The sequence below is a fragment of the Coccinella septempunctata genome, chromosome 4, assembly GCF_907165205.1.
Source record: "Coccinella septempunctata chromosome 4, icCocSept1.1, whole genome shotgun sequence".
In the NCBI taxonomy this organism is placed as follows: Eukaryota; Metazoa; Arthropoda; class Insecta; order Coleoptera; family Coccinellidae; genus Coccinella; species Coccinella septempunctata.
In genome coordinates this window covers 33,263,603-33,281,526 of record NC_058192.1, presented here as the reverse complement: position 1 = coordinate 33,281,526, position 17,924 = coordinate 33,263,603, and the positions used below count along the sequence as shown (strand labels likewise).

The window sequence follows — 17,924 nt, the reverse complement described above, 5'->3', positions numbered from 1 at the left end:
TTTGTTATACAGAAGAAGATCTTGCGTATGATATTTAATGTGGAGCCTAGGTCCTCCTGTAGACCGGTTTTAATTGAAAATGGCCTCCTTACCCTGGCCTCCACATCCACAAAGCCAGGCACTCCCTATGGGCCTGCCAAAGGATTTGTGGAAAGACTTGAGAGGTAGACTCCAACTGCGTCCATGGAGATGCTATTAGACATCCCTCCCCTTCACATTTTTGTCCAGGGAGAGGCAAGACTAGCAACCCACAGGCTGCACTACCTTACCGCATATGAGCCTGACGAACTCACTTTCGTGCCCAGTCGTCTTTCAGTCCAACTGGAGACAGACGATATGATGGGCATAAGAACTGATCAGATAATCACTAGAACCAGCACGGGTGGAACCTTCAGTTCTCTGATTCCAAGCAGAGACAAATGGCTCCGTCACAAGGAATTCTATCTACAAGGACCTTGCTGGTTTACTGATGGCTCCAGAGCCAGTCAGGGATCTGCAGCCGGAGTCTACAGTCGTAGACCGCTGACTGAACTCAGTGCCAGTCTGAGAAAGTCGGCGACAGATTTTCAGGCAGAAATCTTCGCCATTGATCTGTGCGCAAGCCATTTGCTTAACATTGGTTGTGCGATAAAAATCCTAACGGATAGTCAAGCTGCGGTTAAATCTCTCGCGGCAGACAAATGCAACTCGGCACAGGTATTTCAATGCAGATCTAAACTCTCCAAACTAGGAAGTTCAAACAGACCGCAACTGATTTGGGTACCTGGACACTCTGGCTTCAGGGGCAACGATGCATCGGATGCTCTAGCGAGAGAAGGCGCAACATCAACGCTTATTGGCCTGGAACCCAGCATAGGAATTTCCAATTCCTTAATCAGGGACCGAAACAACAGCTGGATAAGGCAAAAGGTCCTGGAGTACTGGCGCAACCGTCCTGGAATGCGTCACTCGCATAGGGCTATTTCAGTGCCTCCCAGCTCATACACCATTCGTTGGCTAGGATTTTCTAGAAGAAAGATGAGATCAATTATGGCGGCTTTCACAGGACACTGTAGACTCAGAGCCCACCCTAAAAAGCTTAGCATCGTCAATGACCCGCTCTGCAGAGGAGGACGAAACAATTGAGCATATCCTCTGTGACTGCCCGGCGGCAGAGAGGGTTAGACATGGAGTATTTGATTCTCCGAAGATGATCTTAGAGGAAATCAAGAATCACTCCCCCTCCGACATCATCACCTTTTTGGACAGGATGGGACTGGAGGGAGAGATCTAGCTCTATGAGCTTGCCTGTGTGTTACAATAGACCGCTTGCTCGCTCTAGTGGCAGGTTTGGTTTATCCTTCCAACACACCCAGTAATCAGTAATCGGTAATCAGTACCCTAGCCTGGATTTTCATTCTCAAATGTTTGATCTATACCAAAGAAAACGAAAATAAGTTCACCAAACTTTCTAATCACCTACTTTAATCATTGCGAAGTCTTAAGTTGAATGAATTCAAAAAAGCAGTTAAAGTTATTTTAGTTAGTAGATGTTATTATTCTGTTGCTGAATATTTTTCTGATTCTTGTGAGTAGTTTTCTATTTCGATTTTGTTTTTTTTTTTCTCTAACTTGTCCTATACATGTACAATTGTCTGACAGGATGAATAAAGTATTATTATTATTTGTCTTATTATCAATAAAAAAGAACTTTTACAGACTTCTAAAAGGTTCGTTCTGTCTCCTGAACAGAATCACCTTTATATCCAAACTTTGAAATATCCACACACAGCTTCCGTTGCTAAACGCCAATTCTCTATGAAGTCAGCGATGGACCTGCTACACAAAGTAGCACCTCCCTTCTACTCGAAGGGCTCATCATCACTTGTTGGGTACAGAAAGCCTCACCCCTCGGGTTGACCCCCAGTGCTACCCCATATAATGTGGTGGGCATTAGCTTTACACACAACGAGCAAGGGCCATCTTTTCTGTTAACATAATTTAACCAGCTCCTCCAATTCCCTTGATGGCGGTGGGTTCGGGGAGTCGTAGAGAAGGTGTGCCGAACATACCACTAAATTCTTCAGCGGTCCTCTACAGTCTAGAATCTGAAGCCCTACCGGATCTCTGAAACAGAAACTTGTTAGTAATTGAGCCCTTTAATCAGTGGAAGCAAGTATACACGCCCTCGGATTAGTATCCTTGGGAGAGCAGAACAGCATACCACCTTTGAAGGAGAGGCCCCTCACCTCGCCTTCCCTAATCCAAGGCTCCTTAATCGGAGCTAAAAATGTGTGCAACTTGGACAGCCGCAACCGAAGAATATCAGTTTCCGCTATGCAGTGTTGCAATACGAAAGAATGTGTATCTTCCAAAGGGAGTTGTTAAGGGGTGTGTATTCAGCCACTGGCTATCCTGAACACGTCTCCTTTTGTTTTGAATAAAAGCACAGTGATTCTTAACAACTTTATCTATTGCTATTTTTTCTAAGCTGAAACAACGTGACATGCACGTCTAGGCAGTTACAGTGAATCTGAAAATTTCTGCAAAGGTCCCTACGGGTGACATTCCTGAACCCCAACCACTTGAGAATTGGGAGTGGCGGAGATGTGAGGTCAAAGTTTTTTCCTGATGGAGAATATGGTTTAACAGGTTTCGGAAAAGTGCATAATTTTGAAGATTCATCATGTAATCTAATGGCGTTTTCCTTCAGTTTCAAGTGACGAGTTTCAGCAGGAATATCAACCAATTTATTGAAAACCTCCATAAAAGAATTAACTACTTGAGCTTTATCCTTAAATTTTAATTCTTTGATCGAATAAATAAGGTGAATAATAATGTACTTGATCAGATTCAAATTTAAACAACTTTGCAATTTTAGTATTGGTGTGTCAGCATTATCTACAACATAAAATAGTATTTTATGATATTGACCCCTTATAAGGCAGATCCTCTCGCCATCACCATTTTTTTAGCGAACGCCATCAGTGATAGATACCCTTGCATTTGATATTTCTTCTACTGATCCTAGTTTGAAGTGAACCTCTGTTGAAATGATGTTGCATTCAGCACCAGAATTCAATGTAAACATAATATCATTATTATCAATCTTAATTTCCAAGCTATCGATAAAAAGAACATCTTCCTCATGCAATTATGCAGTTTCACCATGAATTTATTATATTTTTCAAATATTTTCACAAAACGTTTTTTATTATTCTTTCAGCACTACCTCAACTTTGTCAGCAGGGAGCACCGGAAGTCAAGCGAAATTGATCCAATCCTCTCATAATCCTGAAGACTTTCAGCCTGTTAAGACAGATGAATTAGGTAAGCAGATCAACAAGAAAATAATTGAATTGGACATGATTTCCGATGTGCCAATATCCTCAAACCCATCCCCAAAAAAGTCTCCGATAGTAAGAAGTCCAAATCGTATCAAAAAGGAAGGTCCTAATAACTTCAGCCCTAAATTCAGTCGACGTTCTAAAGATGGAGGTCTGAATCATTGGGACATCCAGAAAAAAAGCCCAAGAAAATTGAAGTCTTCTCTGAAGAACTCGGCCAAAATATTAACCAGTGAAAGTCCAACTTGCATAGAGTGCTATCTGTCGGGAAAGTCTGAAAACACACAGCACTATGCACCTGACAGAAGAGGAAGCATTATATCATCTTCACCTGACTTGCCGATGGAAACGCCATTCGAAGAATGAATTGAATAAAATGTTTTATTGGAAATGACATGAAAATTAATCACAACACCAAATCATATATATTTTTTTTCTATATAAACACAATACACACTTCCTTAACATGCATTCTTGATAGTCATAAGTGATATGTATCAAGCTTCTGAGCGGACACTGGTTAACTATTGCCACCATATCATCGACTAAGTTCATGCGACTTGCCATTATGCTGAATTCAGTGCTGAAATTTTATATTAACTGCTCGCGCATGTGACTTGTAAGTATTCCGTCTTCAAGTGCTGAATTCACTACTTACATTTAATATTAATTCCATACGCTTGAGATTCTTACGAATTCCTTCTTTGAGTGCTGAATTCAGTACTTAAATTTCAAATCAATAGCATGCGCATGTGATTTGTGAACAATCCAAATTTCAGTGCTGAATTCGGTACCGAATTTTGGTGGACAGCGGCTCTTATATATTGGCTGCATTAGTGTGCACAAGGTGGCGAAGCGCGAATTACCAAACTTCGGAAAGTAGCCATGAGCTTTTTTTAAGAAGTACATATTTTGAAATCCGAAAACAAGTCAGAAAAAACAGAAATGTTGAAGAAATCAATCAATTATTAAGTGGACTTATCATAAAGGATTCAGCAAATTACTTCGTTTTTCAGGGGTAAGCATCGAATTCTGATATTTATTTCATTCGGCTTACAATATATGCTGTTGGGTTTCTTTGGAAATTATTTTTTGAATCAAATCGAGTTCTTAACCAGTGTCTTTTCGCAATTTTATTCACATTTTACTATTATAGCATCCCTTGCTTTTGCATCATTACTTGTAGTGCTTTATGTCTATTGGATTTCAAACGACCCTGAATAAAAGTTTTTGGCATACGTACTCACTTTCCTGAAATTATTTCTCCTATTTAATCTATTATTAATATTAATTACTAATTTTTGATCAATAAATATTAAAAACAAGATATTTTTTCGATAACAGCAATATTGATATGATAAATAATATAAGGTGTAAGTTTCTCAATTCTTATAAAGGCAATCTCAGAATTCTGAAAATATTAACAGAAAAAAGAATTTTTTTCAGCAATAGAAAAAAGATTCCAACAATATGCAGATTTTCTAAGTGTACGTACGATTATTCAGATTTCTCTAAATGGAGTAAAAATGAATTAAATGATGTTGCAGAAAAATTCATAAATCAACATCATACTTTTCTAAGACGTATTATTCAATTTCACTCATGCGGCAGATCTTGAAAATTGAGTACGTTCAACTGACCTATGAATATAATTGAAAATGTATGTTGTAGGGTCGCCAGTGTGGAAGCCAAGAGACTGTAGTTTAGGGGCTACCTCTACCACTCTCCCGCGCAAGGGCAGAGAAAACTCCTCAACCATTCTTAGTGCTTCGCGTAAGTCCCTCGTAGAAACGAGTAGTGGCGGATTAGAAATACATAATACTTTCAATCAACACTAATCTTCTGATTTTTTTGAACCTCCTGGAACTCGATTCTGTGTTTCGTTTCTTTACACACTTGCACAGTCTTAAAACACCATATCGTGTCATAAACGAATCTGAACACCAAGTGAATTCAGATATCAAAGGATTGGAAAACAACACTATGACTCATTATAACGAACTTTCGCATTAGGTAAATAATTACTATGAATTTGAAACTAATATTTTTGAGTGGGTTTCAAATTGCTTATTTTAAGTGCGAACTGCGAAACGAAAATATTGTATCAAATAATAAACCTTGTACGTCCAGTATTGAAACATAAAACATACTGCCAAAAAATCGCCATGACATTCCAATAAGTAGCAAATAGAGAGTAGAAAAAAGTCAATGTCACACTATGGAACAGATGAAAAGGTATCATAATAATTGAGAGTGAACATGAACCCATTGGAGCATGAAGGAATAAAGAGGATCAGTTTTTAGGAAAAGTATTTTGGGAAATCAATATGAATGGCAAAATATAAATACCCAGTTTCTGCACATGTACTACTAGCATTATTACATAGGCTGTTTCTAAATGAGATGATGATCCTTTGGTGTGACTAGAGGAGCTTCTAATAATGGAAGCTCGATTCAACCTACGTCCTGAAGTACGTGTAAGTCACTGGTAAAAAAAAAATTCTGTTTTACTCAGGACTGGTTATTACCTGAACATATGGTAGGGCAAGGTTGCCAGGGTTGGACCTTCTCCCCAACTGTACCACTCCCTGTTCTAAAGCCTACGTTATCCGATAGTTTTTAATTTTTCAGAATTCAATTCTTGTCTGTATGCCGTTAATTTTCCATTATATTAAAATTTTCAGGCATCAAACCATGGCCATTAAAAATTATGCATTGAAAAGAAAATTTCATTGATTTCGTAGAAATGATGTGTTTCGCTTCGTTTCCGAACAACATTAAAAAACCATCATTATCTTCTCTCGTTGCTTAGGATCGACTTTTTGTAATTTCGAATGTCCGACTTGTATTAACGATTCACTTCGTTGTGTGTACTTACCCGATTAGCTATGACAAATTGTCAATAAGGTGTCAGAAGTTTTTTGAATTTCTTCCCCGTTTTTTCAATTTTCTACTGAATAACCACTGGTATATCTATGGGAGATGATCCCCCAATATAAGGGGCCTGTAGCGTTCCTCGAATAACTGAAGAATAGAAGAATCATCACTTGGAAGACTGGACCTGGTCGAAAGACCCTCCCAGTCAAAAGCAAGATTTGGCTATTATTAATTTGAGTACTGAAGGCATTCCTAACGACGAGAGTGATCCTCCACCAAGATCAGCAGAAGATTTTTTACGCAGAGATGGTATTCCTCCCAGTGCAATTGAAAAACAGGTTATGTACCTATGATTATTTATTTTTTTCTTCAGTCATCATCAAGTCTTAGAATGAGTTTGGATGAACGCTTTATTATTCATTTTTTTCTCGTTTTCTGCTCTGTTTCTTTGTTTCAGATATTATTTTGAAATGGAAAGAGGATAAAGAAATTTTCATGTCAATGGAAAGGAAGCCCTTCAGTATTAAAAGCTTATTCTGTAAACATATTTGCCATCACTACACTACTCACGGGTAGCCAGGGTTTTTTTACTGAGGTTTTTCCCTAAGCTCTTGTATCATACTCCAAATTGTATGGTACCCCGTTACACTAACCTTTGCTGAAACTCATACATATGCTATATTGTTTGATAACTAAAATGTATTGCTGACATTCAAAAGAATATATATATATACCCGATTAGCGCACAAAAAAATTCAAATGAAGAATATATGGATGTGATGTTCAAAAACAGACTAAGGCCCGTTTGCACCAATCCCTCTTAAAATGAGTAGTGATATTTCAGTTTTTTATTTTGGTGCAACTTCATTCTAGTCCAATAAAGCCTTTTCATTGGTTGGCCGGTTGAAGATGATCGTTGTCATTTCATTAACCTAACTTTATTGTCCTGTCAGTCAGTGTCAAGTAAACTATTATATTATTACCAAAGAGTGACAACTTTTTGTTGCTGAATCAGCATTATTATTGATAATGAAATGAATTGTCAAATAACAGGTACTTGACGTTATTAGAAAAACCACAGCAGTTCTGCAGCCAGTTTATGAGTTCAACAAATTATTATAGGTAAGAATCCCGCCCTTGAATACCTAAGTGGTAATTACAGAAGCGCTTAAATTTAAGGCTAGTTTTAGCCATTTGAATGTCACTTAACAGTTGGTGCAACGTAATTTGAGTAAAGGGTTCATTTTAAGGGACAATTAACACTAAGTGCGTTTGGTGCAAACTGGTCTAAAGGATCTAATTTATACATTTACGAACACTGCTAAACGGCAATGAAGTTTCCAGAAAAAAATCGTCATATCAATGCATATTTTTGATGAGCCTGAATGAAAAGTTATGGTGGAAAATGAAAAAGGGTTGTCGATTCAGCCTGTACGTTGAACAAATATTAGGCTGTACTTAATTTTCCACTTTTAGTACTGTAGTGGATTAGTGCGAATTTTATGATCCGAAACATTTAATTCTTTTTATGTTGATCTTCAGTCTCTCTCATCAATATTAATAATAACGACGATGAAACATAAATATATAATAAGCAGTTTAATTAGGTGCGTGCTGGTCTTAATAGAGAAGGAAGAAGGAAAAGAAAATACTCGATTAGTTGCGCACCAGTTTGAAAAGTTTTTTGCAGAATCGTTAACGTACGTAAATAAGAATTCCACATAAGATACTCAATGTTCTTCAGAGAATAATATCAACCAAATAATTAATTACTATTGCTCAAGCAAGATGTTCTACAATCTCGATTTCGATGTTTTTATATCTATAGAACTTTTATTCGATATTTGTGGTGATTATTTAAATCCTTCATTAGAAATCATTACAAAATTTGTTCTCAAAGATATCACCTACATAATAGCTGGTGTGAATGAATTCTGGCGACATTTGGAAGTATGTTTTATAAATGTTTGGGCATAAAGACATTTTCAGGTAGATCCTCCTCCACTCATGCGTATAATTAATAATTATTAATTATTATTTCTTCGGAAGAATGAGTTCATTCTACTCACTGATCCAAAAATTGTTACTCCATATAAGTAGATAACATATGTTTTAACGTGAAATTGTTATCGTTCAGTGTTCGTTATTCGCATCATTTTTCTGTTATCACTATGAATACAAAGGTACATATACTTTGTCGTACATCTCCTTTTTTCAGAAGAATAATCTAAGCTCATAATGATTTTGAACTTTTCAGAAATGACACAATAAAGTATGGATTTCATAACTTGTTGATCATACCTCAAAAACATATTTCTTTTTTTGATTTCCCCTCTTCTGATGATGTATAAATTTTAGAAATATTAACGTAATTCGAAACAATCAAGAAATAAATCATTAATGGAAGCGCTAGAGCATTTTCATATTATTATTGAATATCATACGAATATTTAGGAAATACTTGATACGTGCTAGATATATCAATATAGAAACTAAAATGTATTTTTGGGGTAAGTAAATTAGCATAATATGTTGTTTTTATCTTGGAAATGAAATCCATAAGAAATTTTCCTTGACATTATGTGATGACCTCATAGCAGCAAGATTATTGAAAACTTGTGAATAAGGAGTTGATTTCTATTGATTTTTCGGAATATATATTCTGTTTTCAAGTGGAATAACCTAACTTACGTGTTAAGAGAAGTAAACTTGTTGATATAGTTTGGTTTGAGTATCATGGATAGAAGTTTTCAAAAATGTTTTATGCAAGCTGAGTAATAAGTGGAATGGGTATGTTATTCTCAAAATAAATTATTTCCGCACAAAAGCTTCGATTTGCAGATTTTTTCAAGAGAGTCTTTGCAGGAACTTGTTGAATCTAATTAAGTATATGCGATATAATCTACATAACCCCGTTAAAAATCTTAGTTAACTGAATTGCTCAATTCGAAACAATCAACTGATAAATTTCCTGTAAGTAGTATTGCATATGTCAAGTTTGTTATCCACTAGTAAATTACCATCAAGAACAATATCAAAATAGAAACATATATAGATATTGGATTTCGTTCAAAATATAATTTCTAATACTATTCTTTCATCTTAAAAATTATTGTTTGTCAATAGATTTGAGTTTATGGAAGATAATTATTACAGGTGAAACTTCATTCAATAGATGTTCATTAAAAATAATTTCAATGCAAGGAAAATCAAGTAAATCTGACCTACTTTTCTCCTTGATCGATATCAATCATTTTTTTAGAATGTGTTTGCATTTATATTTTTGTATATTGCGTTTGTTTTTGGAAGATATTCATTCAACTCACAAATAATATTTCGTTATAGAGCACTGTCTAACGAGAAGTTCCTTAAATTGAGCTGATCAGAAATGACGGATCAATTGGGTGAGAAAATTGTACTGGGAAGATCTAGATCAAAAATTTCCTCATAAACTTATGTGCTAACATATACACATTTGCTGTTGTTTCTTGTGAATGAAGTTTTCATCAATATTATTTTTTACTACATTTTCTGATACTCCATATTGTGCCAAATTTGACTTAATAATGTTATTACTTCAATTGAATTGTATTTTGTAATATTCTCTTCGAACAGCCTCTTTGCTCAATACCTATAACAGCAGTTATTTTGGTTCAATCTTCTTTCTACCTCCTAGGAATTTATTTATATCTGAGTGTATGTTTGTTTAAATGTAACTACATATGTAAGGGCGAGAATGAAAGATTTAATAAAATATACAAAAATGCAAAATTGTGAGTTCTATATATATTATTCTCTCAAAACTTTATTCCTGCCCAAATGAATTATTACAATTTTCTTGAGTTTGCACGTACACATAGGCTTTATACCAGTTTTGACCAACAATCCCTGTATTTGAAGGACACCCGAGGCTATTTAGGTGACACTCTGCTATGGTTTCATTCGAAAACGTTTAAGGGACACTTAAAACGCTAGATAATACCCTAGAGTAGGGGTGCTCAAACTGTCGGTCGCCTGTGATTTTTGAGTCGATCTCAAAAAAATATTAGCCGATTCTGATCTACATGGTGCGTCTTTGACTAAATATTGTAACAGTTCACCGTCCAGATGCGCAACGTATGAGACGTGCCTTCGTATCGCTCCCTATAAACTGAATCTCCAAACTAAGAAATAATTGTTTTAATCAAGCATACCATCAAGATTTGTGAAATTAAGTATGCCTCCAAAAACAACAGGTGACATTAAAAATGCTATAAAAGATTCGCTTCGAGAACTGCTCTGCGATGAAGAATTCATTGGTACTTTACTAGCCAAGGTCGAGGAAAAACTAGCTACCTTCCAAAAAACTGTTGATAAACATACCGATGCGATAAGGATTCTTGAAGAGAAAATGGACAAAGTTCAGCAGAACGGGAAGGTAAACGATATATGTGTTTACAACTTGCCGGAAGAACAGGATCGAGATACAAGGGAAATTTTCATCCAACTTTGTAAGGATAAAATGAACATCAAAATACCTCAAGAAAACATCGCTACATGCTACAGGGTCGGCAAGGTCAGTGAAAAACCACGGCCAGTGATCATAAAATTTCAGCAATATGCAGCGAAAAAATTAGTTTTGAAGAATGTTTATAAATTGAAAGGAACAAAGGTGGGCATTGCTGAAGATTTAACGAAGAATCGCCTAATACTATACCGTTCGGCACAGGAATTGACCAACAAACAAAGTGTTTTCACTAGATATGGAAATATTTATGTGAAGATAAACGAGAAAGTCCACAAGATACGTGATGTTAAATCAATGAAAAACTTGATTGAATGAGTTGGGTTTTGAATGTTTTGATTTTGTTTTTCCCATAATCTTTTTAAATTGTAGTTCAGTATCTATTAAAGATAAATAATTTGGAGTGATGCGGTGACGCTGCCGACGTACTTTTCAGTAAAATTTCTGCTTTTTTGGATTTTAGTGATGAGCTTGGAGAGTACAGCGGGCTGGACGCGAGAGAAATTGATGATTTGGTAGAGGTACGTACGATTTTTGAAGGTCCAAATAGGTTGAACATTGTTCATTTGAATATTCGTAGTCTCCATAAAAATTTTGACGAACTGTTGGTATATTTGCACGCGATGAATCTTGATGAGATAGATGTATTGGTTTTGTCCGAAACTTTTCAGCTTAATAACGTGGATATATTTCGATTACCTGATTTCGATATATTCTACAACAATTCTAAGTTCAATAGAAATGACGGCTGTATAATTTATATTAGAAAGTCCTTTAATGCTTCATCAAATGTGATTGAATTAACTGAAATAAATGTAATCAGATGTACGTTTACAGTGAATAGTGAACGTTTTGGCATTACTGGTGTTTATAGACCGCCACCTACAAGGTTGGATGGTTATCTGCATGAGATTGAAAATATGTTGTTAAATTTCGGGTTGAACAGTGAAGTTGAAATAATGGTTGGAGATTTTAATATAGATATATTGGATGAGACTGAGCTCTCTGTTGCAAATTACTTGAATATTATGGCAGTCAAAGGGTTTATTCAGTGTATAAACAAACCTACAAGGGTAACCGCCAGTTCTTCCACATGTATCGACCACATTTTCGTTAAAAATTTAAACAAAATTAAACACCAGATGATACCGGCGGTGATTCAAAGTTCGCTAACTGACCATTATTTTACTATTTTGAGTATCAATTTACCGGGTAGCGCGCGCTCAATTCCTAACAAGCAGGTTAAGTTAAATAAAATAAACTATGTTAATTTGAAAAAGGATTTAGAAAATGAAAACTGGAACGAAATTCTAGAAAATAATACCGATGTTGAAGTGGCATATACATTTTTTATAGAAAATCTGAGAAAATATATTGATAGGAACACAGAGACCATTGTTATATCGAGCAAAAACCATAAGAGAAAACCATTCTTCGAAGAATGTCGTGTTATATCGTATGCTGATGACACAGCTCTGTTGTTTTCGGGTAATTCTTGGGACGAGGTGTATGAGCGGGCGGAGAGGGGTGTCAGTGCAGTCTACACGTGGTTAAGTGATGGCCTCCTGGCCTTAAATTTTACCAAGACCTTTTTTATGACTTTCAGTGCTACAATGGCTGATCAGCCATCACAAACCATAATAAAAATTCACAATCTTTTTTGTACACACAGTACCAGCAATTGCCCACAAATCAAAAGAGTAGACAAAATGAAATATCTAGGTATATTTCTTGATCAAAATCTCAGATGGGACGAACACCTTGCCTTTTTGAATAAAAAAAATCAGAAATATTTTTTATAAATTCTATCAATTGCGCGAAATATTAAATAATGAAATGGTCAAAATCGTGTATTATTCATTGGTCGAATCAAATTTGAGATATTGCATTGCTGTGTGGGGGGGAGCCTACAATAATGTTTTTAGAAGAGTAATGACCTGCCAAAACTTGATATTGAAAATCATGTGTAGAAAACCGTTCAACTACCCTTCGATCAACCTGTAACTGTAATATACTGAGAGTAGGAAATTTATATTTGCACGTCGTTTTGGATTACATAACTAAAGGTCAAAGCCTGTATGTAAATCGATTTTACAACACGAGACATGCTTGTCAAAAAAACTTGCCGGTGCCTTTAATGCCATCTGATCTATGTCAGAGATTTTTGACTTATTTGGGTCCTAAATTATTTAATAAACTACCAAGTAGGATAAAGAATCGGTATGACTCGAAAGAATTCAAAATCATTACCAAAAAGTTTTTACTTCAGAACCAGGAATACTTCAGCGATTTCTTTTGATTTTTGTTGTTAAGATTGTACTGTTTTTGCTCGCCCGCTGTGCTTTCTTCGCTCTCATTGTTGCTTCATTTTTTTTTCTTCATTTTGCGTTCATGGGTGGAGGTTTTTGGGGAACTTCATATCAGCACACAATATTAGCATCTTAGGCTGGGTGAATTCCTTCATTTTACAGAGTGGAAAAAAAAAATAATGTTTGTTATTGAGTACTTTGTTAGTAGTAAGTATAACTGCCTGTAAAACTATTTGATTTATTCAACTTGTTAATAAAGTTTGATATACTGTAACGGGTTTGGTTCGGAAAAGGGTTTAATCTCGAGCGCCAGCTATTCTTTCAATAGGGAGAAATAGCAAACCCACCCAGGTACCTACTAGTCGGAGACAGAGTTCGGGTTTATCTAAGGTGGTAGCGATAACAAGTACTTTAAAACCGAATTTATTACAACAATCTAAATTACAGTGAACCATACAGTTATTTCCAAGTCAAGAAATATATACAGCTGATGACCAAGCTCAAAAATAAGGAAAATAGAAATGCAATAACTTGTCACGGTGATCAGAAAGTGAAATCAATGAATCAAAGAATATTCAAATCAATTTATATTCAGTCAAACTATCAGGTATTAAAGAAAGCAAACAATTAATAGCAGTTACTTTGATTCCTTCTGAGACAAAAACGGATGTACGGGGTTTATATAAAATTTACAGCAACCGGGTGTCTCAGAAAGATCCAAGTCTGTGTAATCGGTTAATTTAGCAATGGGTTTGATCCCGAGCACTTCCAGTGAATTTCAGTGTACAGGCCAATCAGAATTGAAACTATTCAATAAACGGGACGGGGTTGATGCAGGTGAAACACAATGCAACAATTTACAGGATAACGGGGTAGTTTATCGTGGTCTCTCCGTGGCAACCTTGGGTGTACACGCCAAGCATTACCAGAAGAAAAACTTCGAGACTTCTGCCGATTGGTTTCTGTCACCAGATAGCCAGGCGAGAGAAGTCTGCGGTAAACGGGAAATCTACACGGAACACAACAGGGGTAGTACGGTATAAGTTACTGTGGTCTTTCTGTGGCAACCTTGGGTGTCACACGCCAAGCATTACCAGTAGAAAAACTTCGAGACCTCTGCCGATTGGTTTCCGTCACCAGATAGCCAGGCGACAGAAGTCTGCGTTAAACGGGAAGTCTAAACGGAACACAAATGGGGTAGGACGGGATAGGTTACTGTGGTCTTTCTGTGGCAACCTTGGGTGTCACACGCCCAAGAATTGGGAAATGAAATCGATGGCAACATATAACGGTGAGTACTCCATATCGATTGTTCCATTTCCTATTAACGGTTGGATTTTAGGGAACTATTATTCACGATGAAATGGGCTGATGAGGCATCTTTGACGTTGACCACTTGTTGGCACTTTTTCCTTCTTGGATGTTGGTTCGGTGTATCATTTGACTACGAAGATGGATCAAGCAGGTGAGTTTCGAATATCCCCTTCATCAAACCAAAGTTCTTTCGATTAGTACTTCAAGTGGGAAGAACCATTCACTAACTTGTGTTCTCGTTGTAGGTGGAAATGTACCCAAGCTTGAAATCACTCGTTGTTGGAGGTGAATTGGACCCTCTCACAAGACTGGAGGTGGATGTGGACATTCACTGTGTGCCAGAATATTGTTCGGAGTTGGAACGTAATCCCTGACGGAGGAATGGTGGAGGCTCTCTGATCCGACAGTCCCCGCTAGGTAGGTTAACAGCTGAACTTTCATTTAAATCTTGTTGGAGTAATTGATATCCTAGAACATACTTAATTGCCACATAGGTTATGTTTTGACAGTAGAACATTGACAGTATACAGAGCTTTTTCCAGTTTTCTTGGATAGAATTAATTGAACAGATCACGGATATGCACTTTCACCAGTATCGGTGTTACAATTTCATAGAAAAAGTTACACAGGAGAACTAGATACAATTCAGACTATCTATCCAGTTTTTAAGGTAGTACGGTTAGTATTTGTTAATCGTTATTCATCTTAAATATTCTGAATACAATATTTAAAGCAACGGTTTGTCTCGGAACCTTGTGAATTCACAGAATAATTAATGTAACGGATTTCAAGCTGTGCTTTGCTCTGTCTACAGGATGTACCTTTCAGAAACACAGACAGTTGACAATTTATATCGTTTTGACATGTCGGTGCTGCTGAACGGATTGGCTATATCTAGATGAATTTGACCATTTGATAATGTTTTCCAATTGTAACTGCAAAGCTTGAACGGTATCATGAATCCATTCAATCCACTGAACAAAATGTAGAAAGAAAGTATTGTTTCTAGTTAGATGACATGGTAGATACTGATTTGTTCGGTGAACTGAATAGGATATGAAATCTTATACGGTGACGGTTGCTGTCAGGATATTGACAAAGGGTTTGTCAAATCACCAGTGTGATGGTTAACGGAACGGTAATAAAACGAAATTTCACATGACTGGGGATCATGTTTGATTAACGGGTGAACAGTAAAAATATCTCTATCCTGAGTGAAACGGTTTTAAATCTTTAATATGGATGTTGGTAACATTCTTACCCTGTTCATCTTTCAGATCATACACTACAGGAGAGACTACCTTAATAACGGTATACGGTCCGGCGAATTTTGCAGCCAGTTTAGCTGCGAAACTGTCGACAGCGGATGATAACGGATTTGTGCGACGGAGAACTTTGTCACCTACATGGAAGCGAACTTCTCTACGGCGTAGGTTGTAATGATGAGCCTGCTGTTCAAAAGCCCTGTACAAGCGAGCTTGCACAAACTCATGTGCTTCCTGTAGGTGCCGGATTTGCTCTGTACGGTGAGTCATGTCTCTATTTACTTCGGTTGGGTTACTGTTTTCCTCATTTTGGGGTTTTGTCGAATAAATCGCCCTAGGGAAATTTAGTTCCCTACCAAAATTCAGAAAAGCCGGAGTAAGCCCGGTAGACTCTTGTTTAGCGGTGTTAATAGCAAAAACTAATTCCCCTAACTTTTCATCCCAGTTTCTCTGATCGGTTTCGCAAAACTGTGCAATCATAGTTTTCAGGTGATGATAGTTTAGTGTCTGAAAATATAATGAAATGAAAGGTTTAGCGGCATGCAGACAGGAATTGAATTCTGAAAAAAGTACCACCCAGAGCAGGATTCGAACCTACGCCCCCTGATTACCGGTCAGGTACTCTCCCAACTGAGCTACCCGGGCTGACGTGAGGATCCATCTGCATTGTCTGGCTACCACTATCCTCAGAATTCACATGTTAGTATTATCACTTTCGAACTCCGGCGTTCGGAAGCGATTGGAAATGTTAAAGGTGGAGGGGATACACATTCGCTTTCAATGATCTTCGGGATTCAACATATCCATTTCCCGGTGCGTCGTCGACATATAGCGATATCAGCGGGGATCGGATGCGAACCTCCGATCATTGAACAAATTAAGCCGAAAATATCAATTGTGATGATAGTTTAGTGTCTGAAAATATAATGAAATGAAAGGTTTAGCGGCATGCAGACAGGAATTGAATTCTGAAAAAAGTACCACCCAGAGCAGGATTCGAACCTACGCCCCCTGATTACCGGTCAGGTACTCTCCCAACTGAGCTACCCGGGCTGACGTGAGGATCCATCTGCATTGTCTGGCTACCACTATCCTCAGAATTCACATGTTAGTATTATCACTTTCGAACTCCGGCGTTCGGAAGCGATTGGAAATGTTAAAGGTGGAGGGGATACACATTCGCTTTCAATGATCTTCGGGATTCAACATATCCATTTCCTGGTGCGTCGTCGACATATAGCGATATCAGCGGGGATCGGATGCGAACCTCCGATCATTGAACAAATTAAGCCGAAAATATCAATTGTGATGATAGTTTAGTGTCTGAAAATATAATGAAATGAAAGGTTTAGCGGCATGCAGACAGGAATTGAATTCTGAAAAAAGTACCACCCAGAGCAGGATTCGAACCTACGCCCCCTGATTACCGGTCATGTACTCTCCCAACTGAGCTACCCGGGCTGACGTGAGGATCCATCTGCATTGTCTGGCTACCACTATCCTCAGAATTCACATGTTAGTATTATCACTTTCGAACTCCGGCGTTCGGAAGCGATTGGAAATGTTAATAACATTTCCAATCGCTTCCGAACGCCGGAGTTCGAAAGTGATAATACTAACATGTGAATTCTGAGGATAGTGGTAGCCAGACAATGCAGATGGATCCTCACGTCAGCCCGGGTAGCTCAGTTGGGAGAGTACCTGACCGGTAATCAGGGGGCGTAGGTTCGAATCCTGCTCTGGGTGGTACTTTTTTCAGAATTCAATTCCTGTCTGCATGCCGCTAAACCTTTCATTTCATAGTTTTCAGGGTTCGATTTGCCCTTTCTACCGGATTACACTGTGGCGAGTACGGTGGGGTAAATCTGTGAGCTATATTCAGTTCCTGAAGGCTGTTTTTAAATAACTTACTATCATACTGTACTCCATTATCGGAGATAACAACGGACGGACATCCATATTTCAGGATGATTTGTTCGTATAACGCAGAATAAACGGTTTTGGCTGTAGCTTTTCGCAACGGGCGGCACTCGATCCACTTCGTGAAGCGATCTTGCATGACCACAATGTAAGAATTACCTTTTTTACTTCGGGGTAACGGTCCGACGATATCTGTAGATACTTCCCTGAATGGTGCATCTGCCATCCTGTGTGGTTGCATCTTCCCAGCAGTTTTCTGTTGCGAAACTTTGTAGCGTTGGCACGAAGTGCAGTTTCTTACATATTTCGCAATGTCTCGGAACATACCAGGCCAGTAGTAATTCCGGGCAATCCTGGAACTTGTCTTGGCGATCCCCATATGTCCGGCAAGTTCCGAATCATGATTCTC

At 37.5% G+C, this 17,924-nt stretch overlaps 1 protein-coding gene, 1 long non-coding RNA gene and 2 other non-coding genes across 8 annotated transcripts in view; 3 read left to right on the top strand and 1 right to left on the bottom strand.

The window, feature by feature from the left end:
• The window catches only part of LOC123311467 (protein still life, isoforms C/SIF type 2-like), a 68,372-nt gene extending 58,398 nt beyond the window's left edge, over positions 1 to 9,974 (top strand). The window contains exons 3-5 of one of the 5 annotated variants that reach the window (XM_044895477.1): positions 3,206 to 3,309; positions 4,998 to 5,099; positions 9,549 to 9,974. In XM_044895477.1, the coding sequence (XP_044751412.1) occupies positions 3,206 to 3,309; positions 4,998 to 5,099; positions 9,549 to 9,580 (238 nt within the window). In that variant the 3' untranslated portion in view covers positions 9,581 to 9,974. Of the gene's footprint in view, positions 1 to 3,205; positions 4,538 to 4,997; positions 5,785 to 8,460; positions 8,884 to 9,548 lie in introns of those variants that run through there. The other 4 variants (XM_044895478.1, XM_044895476.1, XM_044895479.1 and 1 more) reach the window with 4 other exon arrangements.
• A 5,888-nt stretch (positions 9,975 to 15,862) lies between these two features.
• Positions 15,863 to 17,536, top strand: LOC123312312. The gene is made up of 2 exons (XR_006537608.1): positions 15,863 to 16,084; positions 17,406 to 17,536. It is a non-coding gene; the product is annotated as an uncharacterized LOC123312312 (long non-coding RNA).
• Trnat-ggu lies at positions 16,169 to 16,240 on the bottom strand. The gene has a single exon. It is a non-coding gene; the product is annotated as a tRNA-Thr (tRNA).
• Positions 17,270 to 17,341, top strand: Trnat-ggu. The gene has a single exon. It is a non-coding gene; the product is annotated as a tRNA-Thr (tRNA).
• Positions 17,537 to 17,924: the final 388 nt, after the last annotated feature.